This window comes from Centropristis striata, chromosome 19 (assembly GCF_030273125.1).
Source record: "Centropristis striata isolate RG_2023a ecotype Rhode Island chromosome 19, C.striata_1.0, whole genome shotgun sequence".
In the NCBI taxonomy this organism is placed as follows: Eukaryota; Metazoa; Chordata; class Actinopteri; order Perciformes; family Serranidae; genus Centropristis; species Centropristis striata.
Genome location: NC_081535.1, coordinates 28,864,770 through 28,881,038, shown reverse-complemented (window position 1 = coordinate 28,881,038; position 16,269 = coordinate 28,864,770). Strand labels below are relative to the sequence as shown.

Below are 16,269 nucleotides of genomic sequence, written 5' to 3'. Positions count from 1 at the left end.
GACTCTGCCAGCTTGCAATCAGAACCGTCTAGAACTCTTACACCAGAGCTGGACAGTTAGATAACAGGTTTGCATCCACTACACTACTGGCAAGTATTTCATACAACTTAACATCCACAATCCAGAACTGTACCTTTTAACTCACAGATAACTGTAATGTGACAATGAGCTGCAACTTGACGTTTTTTTGTAATTTTGTAGCAGGTTTTGTATTCTATTACTATTTTATGCTTTAATGTAAAAACTTACTAATGTAGTTTAAAAGTACAATATTTCCCTCTGAAATGTTGAGTAGAAATAAAAATGAGCATAAAATGAAGATATGCGAGTAAAGAAGAAGTTCTTCCACCGCTGGTTCTCCGTCCCTCTGACGGCGTCCTCGTGGTTTTAATGCACTAAACGTCCCGCTGCTCAGAACAACACGCCACAGCTAATGATGCACTTTGACCAGAACGACGAGCTCCACCGCCTCGTCAGGACGGTGAGAGCTGGCGGCGGGACACGTCCACACGTCCACACGTCCACACGTCCACACGTCCTCCACCCAGTGGCGTCTGTCACTGAGGCGGGCCGGTGGCGCTCTTGGTGAACGTCTCTGAGCCGTTGGACGTGACGTTCTCGTGGCTGTTGGGGCTGCAGGACGGCAGCTCGCCGCTCTTCAGCTCAGCTGCTGCAGGATGCACGCTGATGGACACCACCGTCTCCATCCGGCTCGCCCGGTAGATGCTCACCTGGAAACACACAGAACACCAATTTAACACCAACATACCAGCGAGGTTTGGACTGTTTTAACTGTTTTTGACTCCTTTTTACGGTGGCCCTGAAGTGCAAATCACTACGACAAATCAGAAAACACAACAGCAAATCAAAAAACACAACGGCAAATCAGAAAACACAACGACAAATCAGAAAACAAACCACCAGTCCAATCAGTGACGATGATTTGCCGTTGTGTTTTCTGATTTTTTTTGTTGTGTTTTCTGATTTGCCGTTGTGATTTGCACTTCAGGGCCACCGTATGTATCTCTCTACCCTCGAGGATGAATAAAGTAAATTTGATTTGATTGATATTTTTGACTTTATTCTCACAATTAATTAAATAGTTTTTACTTTTTTTTTCGTAATTAATTCAATACTTACAACACAAATCTCATAATTCTTTTTTTTCTGAAAGTGACCTTAATACTCATACTCATACTAGTCATAAAAATGTGTTGATGTTTTTTAAAAACTTTTTTATGTTTTTTTGGTACTTTGTTACTTTTTTTAACCCCAATCTCTGTGTGAGTGTCTTTGTGTGTGTGTGTGTGTGTGTCAGTCAGTGTGTGTGTGCGTGTGTGTAATTTCATAACCTGTGATCTGTTCAAGGACTCTCGGAAAGGTCAAACTCTGACGATAATGCCTGTTTTGACAGTTTCTTTCTACGATAAACCAGTTGTGAGACTGTAATCTTCCAGGAGACCGAGCTGGTCACTTCCTGTGCTCACCTGTGTCTGCAGGTAGCGTGGTGATTTGAGCTCCAGCGCCTCTTTGGCGACGGTGGGAGCGCAGCAGCAAAACACCTGCTGGAAACCTGCTCTGAACCTGCGGAGGACGGATTAAACAGGCAGGATTACAGACACGAACACAGATTACCACATGATGTAAAGTGTCCTAAAGATGAAGTTCCTACCGGCTGTTGAGGCAGTAGTAGATGATGGGGTTGTACATGGTGGAGCTCATGGCGAGCCACATGACGGCCAGGTACACCTGCTGGATGTAGCGCTGCTCGAACAGGTCGGGGAAGAACTGGTGCAGCAGGAAGTAGACGTGGTAGGGCAGCCAGCAGAGCGCAAACGTACACACCACCACGATCATCATCTTCACCACCTGCCACACCACCGGGGAAAATAATCTTTCTTTGTTTTTTATGTGGGGGATTAAAAAAACATTAAATTAAATGATAGTGTTTAGTGATAGTGCACAGGTCGGGAAGGCAGAAAAAGAGAGAGAGAGTGTGTGTCTGTCTGTCTGTCTGTGTGTGTGTGTGTGTGTGTGTGTGTGTGTGTGTGTGTGTGTATGTGTGTGTGTGTGTGTGTGAGAGAGAGAGAGAGAGAGAGAGAGAGACACCTACCTGTATGTGTCTGCAGTCGTGTGTATGTATGTTTATGTATATGTGTATGTGTCTCTGTGTGTCTCTGTGTGTCTCTGTGTCTGTGTTAGTGTGTGTGTCTGTTTGTTTTGTGTGTGTGTGTGTGTGTGTGTGTGAGTGTGTCTGTGTTTGTTTGTGTGTGTCTGTTTGTTTTGTGTGTTTGTGTGTGATTGTGTGTGATTTGCTGGATCAACACAAAAAACATTAAAAAACAAACATAAAATCTGATTTAGAAAATGATGGGGTTTTTTTTTTAACTTCCTGGACCACAATCATGCTCAGTGAAGAATTTTAAATGTTAAGTGTGTGTGTGTGTGTGTGTGTGTGTGTGTGTGTTTTGTATGTGTGTGTGTGTGTGTGTGTGTGTGTGTGTGTGTGTATGTCACCTTGCGTTTGGCGATCAGCTGCTCTTTGTAGTGTTCGGAGAGTTCTCCGGGGATCTCGCTCGCCCACAGCGTGACTCCCACGATGGTGTACGCACACCCCATGATGCAGAGCGGCAGGAAGTAGATCAGCACCGTCACACACACGTAATATCTGAGAAATAAGACACGGAGGAGGGAATATTTATTAATTTATTAATAAACAAAACCAGAAAACTGACCACAGCGTTGAGCGCACAGTTGTAAACTTTTTTTCCACCTACTTATATAACATTTTCAAGCAAACAACCTTCATATGCTGCTATTATAAAGCACTTAAAAGTTGGGATTCAAGTTGTTAGGAAGTAAACTAAAAGTGGATGCTTCCTAATGTTACAATTGAAGTTCATGTTCAATTGTAACAGTGTGAAAAATTGTTGTAAAGGCTATAAAAAAGAAGCTATTTTTATGCCATTTAACCCCTCAGGAGTCACCGATCACGCCAGCATGTGATTAAATCTTTTGGAATAACCAGATCCTGTTAGTAAAATATGTTTTCTTTGAAAAAAATCACCCAAAATACAACATTTATCTTAGAAAGAAACTGTTCAGGCATTATCGTCAGAGCTTGAACTTTCCGACGGTCTTTGAATAGATCATCGGTTAATAAAGTTTCCATTCGAAAAAGTGACCAAAAAGAAGCTTAAAATGTTGATATTTGTGTCAGAATCTCTTTATTCTCCATGTGTCATTTAAAATGAAGCATTTGCACTAACCAGATCCTGTCAAAAGCATGAAATTCTGCTCCTCAGCGCTATTTTTCCTGATATAATACTACTTGTTAATTTGCCTGCAGAGAAGAGAAAAGATAGGGAGTGTTCTACACTATTGGACATTTCAGCAGCGTGTTTCCTGCCGTCAGCTTCCTTCTAAAGTACGGGCTTCAAACTCCATGCCAGTTTTTGTTTGAAGATGATAGGCCAAGTATAAACAGTATATATATATATATATATATATATATATATATATATATATATATATATCCCCTATATTGACAAATAACTCAAAAATTCCCACAGTTGTTCCTTTGCCTCAGCTCAGACCAGAAGTTTTTCCACAATCCTGCTGAAAACTGAACCGAAAAGATGAAGAAACACCACCATTGTGTGACTGTGTTTCATAGTGACTTTACAGACATTTATTAAGATTAAAAATCTTTGAGATTTAGTTTTAAAATCAAATAATGAATTAGCTATTTTCAAAACACCCAGGAAGACTTGTTCAGTCAGTCTGTTCAGCTGCCAGGCTGCAGCGATTGAAGACAGTTAAAGTGGAATAACGGATAGAGATACTAGTTCATTTATTAATAGTTAGTTAATATCTCAGCAGCTACAGAATGGACTGCTATGAAATTCCTGCATTTTTCACACATCAGGTCAACGTTTTTGGCGACACCATTCAGGCAAGAATGTTTTTCAGTGTTTTCATGCACTGGTCAATTTGGAGGTTTTTCTCCCATTACATGTCTTCTTACATAACACTGTTATGTATATTTTGCTAGATTTAATAGATTTCTCCTAAAGTTCTGTTGCAGTGTGTCGAACCACAATCATAGTATAAACTTTCATTAGAAAGCTTCCACTCTCCTGCTTTACATGTTCTTTATGAATTAGGTTTAATATTTTGTCTTCAAATTGTCATTTTCATCAAGAAGTTATAAAAACCTTTAAAGGCGATCAGCCTTTCATTTCATTTTTCTCAAAATTAGATTTTTCTCATAAATCTCAACTTCAGATCCACTTACAGACACTAAACTGACCAGTTTTATTCCATACTATATTCTCAAGGTTTTTACAATCATTCATACCCTTATTTAGGGCAGGCAGCCTGTCCTGTCCTTTTGAATCTTGCTTCAGTGTTTCTATTTATCTATTTTATATATTGTGTCTTTGTCTTGTTCTGTAATTTTACTTAATCATTTTGTTTTTCTATACTAATTTTCTATGTACTGTTCCATCAACCTGCCCAGGGACTATAGGTGGAAAACATCAATCTGCTAGAACCTGGCACAATGCATATTCTCTTGTTGTACAAGATTAATGTCTTATTGTGCGCTGTCCCTGTCTTGAAATAAATAAATTACAATTACAATATCAATTATGTTTAAAGAACATTTTGTTCCCAAAAACATGACGAAAATAGATTTTTAGTGACTTTTAACAGTATTTTCTGATTTATTAAATGATTAAAGGAGATATCTCAATTTGCTTATGTAAAAAAACTTTTTATCTAATATATCAACACAATCAAATAACTTTGAAATTTACTTTATGCCATGAACAGATTTATGTATTAGAAATATATGCAAATGTGAGCTTTTTTAATGAGTTCACACCTCATTTGCATATCTAAAATTTCAGAAAACTTGTAATACAAAAAAATATTGTCGTAATCTAAATAACAAACTGGAGACGTTTCATGGTGATATCTATAAGTTTTTTTTTAAGTTTGTGTCTAAATTCCTGCATAATTAACGACAAATTATCAGCATGTCTGACTTTTTAATCTTTAGTTTGATGCTTGTGCTGTATCAATTCTTCACACTCTGTTGATGCCTGTAAGGGATTTTCTTCTTTCAGATCAAAGACTCATGAACACACACACACCAACATGTGGACGTGATTTCTCATCATCTCCTTTTTTCTGCAGAGCCCAAAGAAAGCCATAGCTCTGAATTAAAGATGTTTTAATTTGCAGAGAGGTCGAGGAGGTGCAGTGATAATAAGAAGTTAATTTCGCCTCTTTTAGCTGTGCAGATATTTCCAGAAGAACCTGGAGGATGAAGCTCGCAGAAGGATTCATCACCTGAGCGTGAGTCATTCAGCTGCAGGCTCTGTTTCTCCGTATGTTGAATGATTATTGCTCTGCTGCAGGTCTCCTGTACATCACGACATGACAGCGGATAAAACCTCAGAGCCTCAGGATTTATATGGTAAGCATGGAATAAAAGTGCATATCAAATATTTTTTTATAACAGCTGCAGAAATAAGTAGTTTGACATTTAAATAAATAAATTAACCTGCAGAAGAGCCAGAAAACTCTCTAAAACAGTGCAAAGTTCTGATGGAGCATGTTTAAAATCAGCACCAGTTTCATAGTTTTGCCAAATTCATTAAGAACCTATTGATGGATAATTTCTGTGTATATTTGCATACAAGCTCATTATTGCAGCTTTAGACAAATAGTACAATATTTGGGGGGAAATAAAATGATTGTTCTTCTTTACAAGAGTGAGATAAGATACGTATAAGATAAGTACAGACCTGGAGTCGGGATGGGGTTAGCTTAGCTTAGCATAATGACTGGAAACAAAGGGAAACTGTTAGCCTGACTCTGCTGAAAGGTTAAAAAATACACCTAACAACACACATCTGATGTTTGAAGGTTTTTGAGTTACTGTCTGTGTTTTATGAAAGTTGATCCATCTGCCGAGTTCCGACTTTTATTTCTCAAGAAATATTTTCAGCATGTAGATCTACGGTGGCCCTGAAAGCTCATATCGCTGCAACTGAAGAAAACACATGCAACTACACAAAACACAAGCAAATGAAAAAACATCTTCATCAATTTGACAACAGGAGCGCAGCATTTATAAAACGCGCTGCATATAGATCACAACACAACAGAAGTGTTTCCAGAGGACACTTAAAAGTGATGCACACGTCTGGACGCGCTTGTGATATTATCAAGTTATTTCAAGATAATGTTAATTTCACGTTATAACGTTATAACATAGCATGCTATCATATTGATCGCGGCTAATGTTAACATGCTATCGATAAGCCGTTAACTTTAGCACGATATGATTGTGCTAACGTTATAATGTGAAATTATCATCTTGAAATAACATGATGATATCACAAGCATGTCCAGACGTGTGCGTCACTTTTAAGTGTCCTCTGGAAACACTTCTGTTGTGTTGTGGTTTATTTGCAGTGCTTTCCTTACATACTGGTATACTAAGGCATCAGTTTAAGATAACTAATGAATTTTCATATCGTAATAGTTTCCTCAATAAAAAAAACAAGCCTCAACATTAATTAACAGGAGCCTCTAGATATTTTCTAACTTTTGTCAGTAAAAACTGACAAAGAAACACTAATAATCAACTGTTTGCCTCTGGCCATTGCTACCGAACAACTGAATACTAAAAAAATATAAAAACATTTTCTGAGGAAATCTTGTGATTTTTTGTGTTATTTTGTGTTTTAGTGCCAAAATCAACAATGCAAAGTTTGAAACTTTTTATCAGAAGCACAAAGTTAACTTTATTCTGATATGTTAGTGTTGTTATACATGTAATATATCATTATAAAAGCTCCCTTACTGATCTTCATAATGGAACAACACAATGGCACATCAGATCAATATGAAGTTAGATATCAAAGCATTTGCACATTCAGAAATGTAGATTATAGTTTAGAGTTTAGTTTAGTATAGAGTTTTGACATTCTTTTTTTACATTTTTAAGCTAAGCTAAGCTCAGCTAATCACATCCTAACTCCAGCTAAATACTTAAATCTGCACTAATTAATATCCTTATACAAACAAAAGGTCAAAAGCTGTTGTGAGATGAGTCGCCCTGTCAAAATGTTGAATTAATCCCTTTATTTTCTGTTGGTTTCAGGTTCTCAGAGGCCTCATACTTCTGCTCTGTCTTCTCTTATTTATTTATTTTTAAATGTTTTCATCGACTGTGCACTTTATTTCTTGTCTACTTTAATGCTAGGATGAGTTTGTCTCTATTTTTTGTGCTGTGGACTTTACTGTTTACTTTAAGTGTTAGAAATGTCTTGTCTTGTGTTCATCATGGGATAGTTAGAAACATAATTTCGATTCCTTTGTATGTCTGCTTAGTGCTGGGCGATATGGACCAAAAGTCATATACCGATATATTTAGGCTGAATATCGATATACGATATATATCCCGATATTTTTATAGCCAAGTGAGAGCAAATGTTCAGTCAAAGCAAATATAACATCTCACAAGTAGTTTTATTGAAACTGTTAATTTAAGTGAACATAAAGCTTGTATAACAGTAACAGGAGTATCTTTTTGTAAAAAATCAAAGCTCCATAAAGTGCATATTTAAAAATAGCCTATGGAATAAATATATTTATATAAGAACGAACATCACAAATAAACCAAAATAATAATAATAATAATCCATTTTATTTATAAGCGCCTTTCAGAACACCCAAGGTCACTGTACAACAAAACATAAAATAATTTAAAAAACAGTGGCAATAAAATACAACATCAAACTGTATTGACATGGTGAGTGAGTGACTAGGTGGCATATGCTAGTCTGAACAGATGAGTTTTGAGTCTGGATTTGAAAAGTGGCAAGGAGTCAATGGTGCGGAGGTCAGGAGGGAGAGTGAAAGGTAGTAAGGGCAGCATTTATATATAAAGAAAGACATTTTTATTAACTATGGGCGCTTTCAAACCTATCTCGTTTGGTACGGACTTTAGGACTTTTCAGTTTGATCCGAACCTAAATTCTAGGTGTGAAAGGTGCCGCACCAAAGGACCAAAGTTTGGTCCGACCAAAAGAGGTAGTCTCGGTCCGGACCAAACGAACCAAGGTCCGAACCTTTGCAGTGTGAAAACAACTTTTTTTTTATAGTTCGGACCTTCGTATCAATGACAGGAAGTTTTTTTTTACTTTGCCATAACTGGCCAGGTTGAGCCGTTTTCTCCTCCTCTCCTGTCGACGGTGATACAGTTTTTCATGATGAGGCGGCTCATCTTGTGAACACCAAGCACTCTCACGTATTGCTCATTAAGCTGGTGCTGCTGGTAGCAAAAGACCAGCAAAAGTATCACCACAGGTAAAAGGTGGTTCGCTGGATTCATTTAGTGTAAACACGTTAAGGAAGTAACTCTGACGTCACATGCCGGCCGGCCTAACAACGCAGCGTAACCAAAACAAAATGGGAGATGACGTGTCCAGTAGAATTGTCTTGTAAAGTCCGTTATTCCTTTTGCAGTGTGAAACTAAAACCAACAGGATCAAATGTAGACAATGTAACAGAACATGGACCTTGGTTCGGACCTTCAGGTGTGAAAACGCCCTATATCGATATATGTGATATGGTCTAATTCCATATCACATTAAAAAATAAATCAATATATTTTTTATATCGGTGTATCGCCCAGCCCTATGTCTGCTACATGTGAAGAAATTGGCAATAAAGCTGACTTTGACTTTGACTGCCCCCCTTCAGGTACTCACATCTTCTTGTAGTCCACGACGGAGTACTCGGGCCAGTCGATGAAGCAGACGGTGCGTCCCGGCAGCAGCGTCGTGGCCGAGAAGTAATACTGAGGGAAGGCGAGCAGCAGAGCCAGCATCCAGATCACAGCCATCACCACCCGGCTCTCTGTGGACGACAGCCGCTGCTGCAGAGGGTGGATGATCGCCATGTATCTGACACACACACACACACACACACACACACACACACAGGGGAGGGGAAATATTCTCTTTAGGTATTTAACTCACTTCCAGAACCAGGCGAGTCTGCTCGATGTTGATAACGGCCCAAAAATTGCCCGAGAGCTTCCAGACTGATTCACATTTGAATTTTGACGTGAGATATGCAGCATTTATTTCACCCCACGTTACTCTGTCAAAGTGCTTCAGTTCCACTTTAAATGCTCCATGTTTGGTGCATTCAAGGACATTCAGATAAGGTTCCTGTTGAAAGTCCCTAAAAAGACTTCATAAAGACTTTTTAAGATCTAAAAAAAGGCCTCAAATTATATTAAAATTAGTGAAATCAATCTTTTGAAAGTCTTAAAAAATGCTAAAACATGTGAACATGTGTTTTTCCTGACTTTGCATTGTTAAATCTGAAAATAATTGGTAAAGTCTTTTTTTTCGGAAATGCAAATTCAATGAAAATTGGCTGTTTATGCAAGATTTCTCAGTTGAAACTAGTAGAAAGCAAAGCATTCGAGGCTAACTGTATTTTATGCAAAAAGTTTTTCAAATACGGCACGATGAGTCCTGCATGAGAAGTGAGTAAAATAACTTTTTTTCTTTTTTTAAATGCCAAAAAAGCATTTATTATAGAAAAAAAATGTAAAAACAGGCATTATCATCAAAGTTAGAACTTTCTGACGGTCCTTGAACAGATCATAGATTACTAAAGTTTCTGTAAGAAAAAGTCACAGAAACTTGCTTAAAATGTTGATATCTGTGTTAGAATCTCTTTATTCTACATGTGTCATTTAAAATAAAGCGTTTGCAATAACCAGATCCTGTTAGAAACATTAAATTCTGTTTACACAGAGCAGAGAGGAGAGGACAGGAGAGGCTGGAAACATGACAATACTTTAATATGTACAATATGTGGAGAAAGCATTTTTTACAACATTCGTGACACTTGTGGGCACTTTTAATTATTTTGCTTATATATTGCTGTTAAATACTAGCCTGGGTATACCCAGACTGCCTTGCACGCTCGAATTTAATTTCGAACCTCCAGGCAGTCTGGAAACTAGGCGAGTTTCTTAGCCCTGTTTTAGGGATCCAATCACAGAGCGGGGAGGGACGGCAAGACAATGACGCGTACTACCCGGCAGACGGAAGCTTGTAGTTTTCTTACTGATCCAACATGGCTGCAGCAGACGCGAAACTCTCTTTAGCTGTAGATGGTGTTTTAAATAGTTTAGAGCGAAAGTTGAAAGGCGAAAGGTCTCTCGGCGGCTCCGCTGTCCCCCGGCTCGTAGCGAGATCACCGGCGTCACGGTACCGGGGCTAATAGCGGTAGCGCTACGCTACCGTTACGGCGTTAGCGGTAGCTATTAGCCCCGCTATTGTAACGCCGGTGATCTCGCTACCAGCCGGGGGACAGCGGAGCCCCCAGAGACCCGCAGCAGCTTGTTTATTGCCCATAAAATCAGTGGATGTGTGTGGCTGAATGACATGAGGGGGAATATAGCGTGAAAATAAATAATCTTGCAGAAAGCGAGAACTGGAGAAGCAAAGCAGCAAGCAACACTCTCTCACAGACACACACACAACAAACATCCATCTCTGTTGCTCTACTACGTCATCTGGTATAACTGATCTGATTGGCTAAGAGCTACCTACAGACGCTTTGATAGACATTCTAAGCGCCCAATTAACGGCTCCGGAGGATCGTAAACCACGCCTCCTCTACGGAGAAAAGCATTGCTCGTTGCCAGACTAGCCCTCATTTGAGAATAGTCTGGTGTTAGCCAGGCTAGTTAAATACAAGGACATGGTGAGTAAAATGTAAAAAGAGTAAAAAAAATTGCAGCATTCTTCCTATTCAACTTTCTTCTTTTAACACATTTTTTGAGCAGAATAAAAGAGACTGAAGGGTCCAAATACCTGCAAACTAACAACTCTCCTATCAGCCTCAGCTGCACTGAGTTTATTTCTAATTAGCTGCTATATTTAATGTATAACCTTTATTTAAAGCAAAAGTTATAGTATAAAACAACAGATTTGACAGCAAACAGACTGAGGGCATCAAGATATAACATTCACACTGCTCTGTGTCAGTCAAAAGGGATTTAAATTGAAAAAAAAGTGATTAATTTTACTAGCTTCTGCAGGTTATTCCACTTCTTTGGGGCATTATATTTCAGAGCCAGTTTCCAGTGATGATTTTTGTTCCGAACATGCTAAACTTAAACATGATAAACATGTTCGTGTTGTTACTGTGAGCAGCTTCACGTGTCTGCAGACTCTTTTTGTTTTTCTTCATATCCTTCTACAGAACAATACATGAGAGAACCAGTGAAAAAGCCTTTATATATAATAATGTTTACTCCATATTGCAGCAGTTTAACGGCTCCTCCACAGAGCCTCGGGGCAGATTCTCTCATTATGACTTCAGTCCTGTGGAGGAAAGTGACAGAATTCTGAGCTGTGTGACATTTTACATGTTTATCATGGATCTTAGATTTAATATGAGATGGTTAGAATATGCAGGAGATCTTGCTGGTTCTCTGGTGGTGATTCAGACTTTATAGAACCTTATTTTTTTATCTGTAACTGATATAATTTTAACATTCAAAGTCTTTTTTTTTTTTAAAACAATGTCATTAGTTCATTAATATTGAGTCATTATTTTTTAATGTTTCCTTATAGTTTGATGTACTAAGGCATCATTTTAAGATGAGTAAGTCAGTATTTTGAGAAATTTTCAGATCATAATGACTTACATTCCTCAATAAAAAACATCCTCAAAATTTATTAACAGGAGTCTCTCGATCATTTCTAACTTTTGTCAGTAAAAACTGACAAAGAAACACTAATAACAAACTGTTTGCCTCTGGCTTTTGCTACTGAACAGCTGAATAATGAAAAATATAAAAAATAATTGACATTTTCTGAGGAAATCTTGAAATTTGTTATTTATTTATTTATATATTTTGTGTGTCAGTGCCAAAAACAGCCCCATACAAGTGCAGAAGCTTGTAAATTAAATCACCTTTTATCAATTTAAATCTCTTTTTGACTGACAGAGCAGTGTGACTGTTATATCTTGATGTCCTCAGTCTGTTTGCTGCATAATCTGTTGTTTTATACTGTAACTTTTGCAGGTTTACATTAAAGAATAGCATTTTAATTAAAACTACACATTCAGTGCAGCTGAGGCTGTTAGGAGATTTGTTAGTTTGCAAATATTTGGACCTGTGAAGGAAATTTGGTGTCTCCTGCATGGTGGGACCTGAAGTAGGCGGCAACCTACTTGGTATTCAAGACACAAAGCCTTCTGGGAACTTACTCTTTGAACTCAACTCTTCTAAGACCATGACCGTGTTGACCAGTGGGGTCTGTCCTAATGTGATGTATAGGGCAGGAAGATAGGATCACATTGAGACTTGCTGAAGAATCAATGTTGGGAACTACAACAGATGTAAGTCGAGCGGTGTACGGGACTTTGTTGTACTGTGAAAGAGCCATTTGGGATTGTGCGGTGTATGGAACACGAATGTGCTAATAAAACTTGCTTGCTTGAGTATTGAGTGCTGTGTGTTTGGCCAGCTCACCCATTAACTTAGTGCAGTTGTCAAAATTGCCACGACAGACCCTTCAGTCTAATTTATTCTGCTCATAAAATATGTTAAAAGGGGAAAGTTGAATAGTAGGAAAACTGCCATTTTTTGCTCTTTTTACATTTTATTCAGTGTGTTCTTGTTTTTCTCTGCAATTCATCAAATCTACAGAAAATCTATCAGTCCTGCAGCTCTATGGAATCAGCACAATTGTGGCTAGACGTGGGAACAACTCAGACATGTCTTTGTGCAGAATAACACTTGTTAGATACATCTACTCTTTCAGCCAGGAGAAGACGCCATCAGATAGCGACCAACCTTCCTCACACGTTCTCCCCCTGAACCTCCAGTCACCTTCCAAATGAACTCCTCCCTCCGACTCCAGAGCCAACACGAGGCTGTCTGCTGCTGAGCAGCTGTCTTGCTCTCTCTTGCAGCTATTCCCAGAGCTGCGAGTGTCTCTGCGTCCGACTTCAGCAGGGAACAGCCAGGCCTGACACCATTTATCCCTGCACTGGTGGACCAGGTCCTGGTACTTGGCAGCTTTTACTCTCCTGGGCGTCATCGCAACCTTCAGTCAGTTCCACCAGGATGATCTTTCTTCCCTCCTCGGACCACATAACAAGGTCCAGTCTCAGGGATGTTTGGAGGACAGGTCCACACTCACCCCCATGCTTGGGCTGTCTGCAGGAGGCTTTTGTTTGTCCCTTTTGGGGTTTTTTGGTCTAATTTATTCTGCTCAAGAAGTCTGTTAGAAGAAGAACGTTGAATAGGAAAACTGCAATTATTTTGCTCTTTTTACATTTTACTCACTGTGTCCTTGTATTTCACTGCAATATGCAGGCATATATAAGTATCATGGATATTGGGGGAAAAAAATTAATAAAATGGAATTTATATATAAACACTTTACCAAGTGCCCACAAGTGCTGGGATGCTGGGAAAAAACAGTTTTATCCACATATTGAAGTATTCATGTTTCAAGCCAATCCTGTCCTCTCCTCTCTGCTCTGTGTAAACAGATTCTCAGTGAATATTTGTCTCGTGACCGTTGGTCTCAGCAGAATCAATCATGTCTTCACAGTGTCTCTGAGGAGCAGAATTTAATGTTTTTAACAGGATTCGGTAAGTGCAAACAATTTATTGTTTTAAATGACACATGTAGAAGAAAGAGATTCTGACACAAATATCAACATTTTAAGCTTCGTTTTGATCACTTTTTTAATAACAGAAACTTTCAGATCCTATGATCCGTTCAAGGACCGTTGGACTGTTCAAACTCTGACGATAATGCCTGTTTCTTTCTACAATATACAGAGTATTTTTGGTGATTCTTTTAAAGAAAAGAAATGTTTTAAACCCTCTGGTTGGATGGTTATAAGCTGGTTACACTCTTTTAAACCGGCTCTATCAGTAAAGTGACACACACCTGTCGAGGGCGATGGCCGTCATGGAGTAGATGCTGGCGAATATCGCTGCGATGGGGAAGAAGTTGTGGAAGCGGCAGTAAACCAAACCGAAGTACCACTCGTTGTGGACGGCGTAGGCGAAGTTGATGACTGTGTTGAACGCCGACATGGCGGCCTCAGCGAACGCCAAGTTCACCTGCAGGACAGAGAGAGAGAGAGAAAATTACTCAGCAGTGAATTACAACAATTCCTAATGATTCGGTGAGTCGAGTTAAAGCAGACTTCCGGGGGTTTTAGTGGCAGAGAGTGGATTAAAGCAGATAATCAATGCTATTATCACACGGAGTGTCCCGTCCTGACTGAACAGCCTCCTGCAGCTCAGCCTGCCCTCACAACAGTCACACGTTTCATTTCAAGGCATAGAACATTTTCTGCAGCCTGCGACCACATACAGCAAACAAGAAAAGATGCATGAAACACCTGTAAATTCATTTTTAAGGTCTATTTTTTGCTGAAGAAACAGTGGAAACAGAGCCTGTATGTCATTAAAATGTGAAACTTTCTTTAAAAAATGACTTTCTGCTCCTAAAATAAAGTCTTAATTCCCCAAAATATTAACAAACAGTCAAAATATGACCTAGTTTGTCTAAATAATGAGAAACTTTCTCAAAATAATGACTTATAAATGCATAATATTGTTCTAAATATGCACATTTAAAGCTGATTGTGATGGAACAGCATCAATAGTTTTTTTTACTTAAACAGTAAAATCAGAGAGTAAAATCAACATAATTCTAATCTCGGCTATTTTATTGTTTATGTCACATTTCAAGCAAAAAAAAAATTAGAGATTTGGATATTTTTCTTTGTCTTATGTGATAACAAACAGAATATCTTCAGACAGCGTGTTGAACAAAATAAGATATAACAGGAAACTGCTTTTTAAACATTTTATAGACTAAATTATTAATCATGAAATGATAAACTTAATTTATAGAGCACCTTTCACAACATAAAATGCTTTACATAAGGAACAAATCAACAACAAAGGCAATACAATTAGTAGATACAAGGAGCAAAAACAAGAAAATCATAAAATCATAAATGAATACATTTATATCAAATAATATAGTAATGATCAAACATAAGAAGTAAACAAATTGATAATATTAAGAACAATCTATCTTGAGATGTAAAAACCACAAAAAAGGTCTGAAAATTAAAATAAATTCATAAAATAATTTTGGATTGGGGACCTATAATAAAGTTTTTGCATCATGATCAGTTGTTGACATTTTCTGTAAGTTGATCTACAGTGTTTTTTTAGTTCTCTAGTGCAGGTAAATGTCAATTCATATCAATTAATTATCTATAATATGTGCTCTCCAAAGTGGAAAGAAAGAAAAAATCGGTGAAAGTCAAGATACTTGGAATTATTCATTTACTCCACTTAATTAGCCCAGACATGAAGCTCAAAATGTATTTATCATGTATATAAATTAATAAAAATGCATCTAAATGAAAAATGTGTTCAGTTTAAAGTCCTCTCTGTAGTGAGAGTGATGGACGCACCTGGAGGAGCATCTTCATTTCACTAAAGCGCTTCAAACGGGAGTTCATGGTGGTTTGGCAAAAAAATTAAAACCACATTTAAATGAAATTAAAGGCCATAAAACAGTTTAAAAGAAGCTCAGATTCAGTTAAAACGCAGAGTTTCTCACCAGAAAGTAGTTGGTGACGGTCCTCATGCGTTTATGCGCCAGAATAATCCAGATCACCACCACGTTCCCGACCACGGACACCGCCACGATGCTGCAGTACGCCACGGCCCACAGGGTGATCTGCCACACCGGCTGCACGAACTGGTTGAAGCCGTCGCTGGAGCCGTTAACGGAGCCGTTCGTCCCGCCGGAGCCGTTAATAAACTCGGTGCTGTTGTAGAGCGGGTCCATGATCCCGGGTTTGCTGGCTGGTTATAAATAGATTCGTGTCCTGTTACTGAAGCTGATTCCCCTCGAGGAGAAAAAGGAGCAGCGCGTGTGAAAATGTAGAAAAGCGCATTTTTGGAGCTGTTTTTACGCACCGTGCGCTCCGGAGGACACCAGCGCTCCAAGACGCACCACAACCACTGACGTTAAGCACCCCAACACACACACACACACACACACACACACACACCCTCTCTCCTTTCTCACACACACACACACACCCACACACACGCACACACACACACACACACACCCCTTACCCCAGGCACAGACA

The 16,269-nt window shown here is 38.6% G+C and overlaps 1 protein-coding gene across 1 annotated transcript; it reads right to left on the bottom strand.

The window, feature by feature from the left end:
• Positions 1-534: 534 nt before the first annotated feature.
• LOC131992590 (substance-P receptor-like) lies at positions 535-16,051 on the bottom strand. The gene is made up of 7 exons (XM_059358209.1): positions 15,729-16,051; positions 14,028-14,203; positions 8,793-8,987; positions 2,518-2,668; positions 1,673-1,869; positions 1,488-1,584; positions 535-731 (listed from the first exon to the last, which is right to left on the bottom strand). Exons 1-7 carry the CDS (start codon positions 15,957-15,959, stop codon positions 558-560), a joined length of 1,221 nt encoding a protein of 406 aa, XP_059214192.1. The 5' UTR covers positions 15,960-16,051; the 3' UTR covers positions 535-557.
• Between the last annotated feature and the right edge of the window lie 218 nt (positions 16,052-16,269).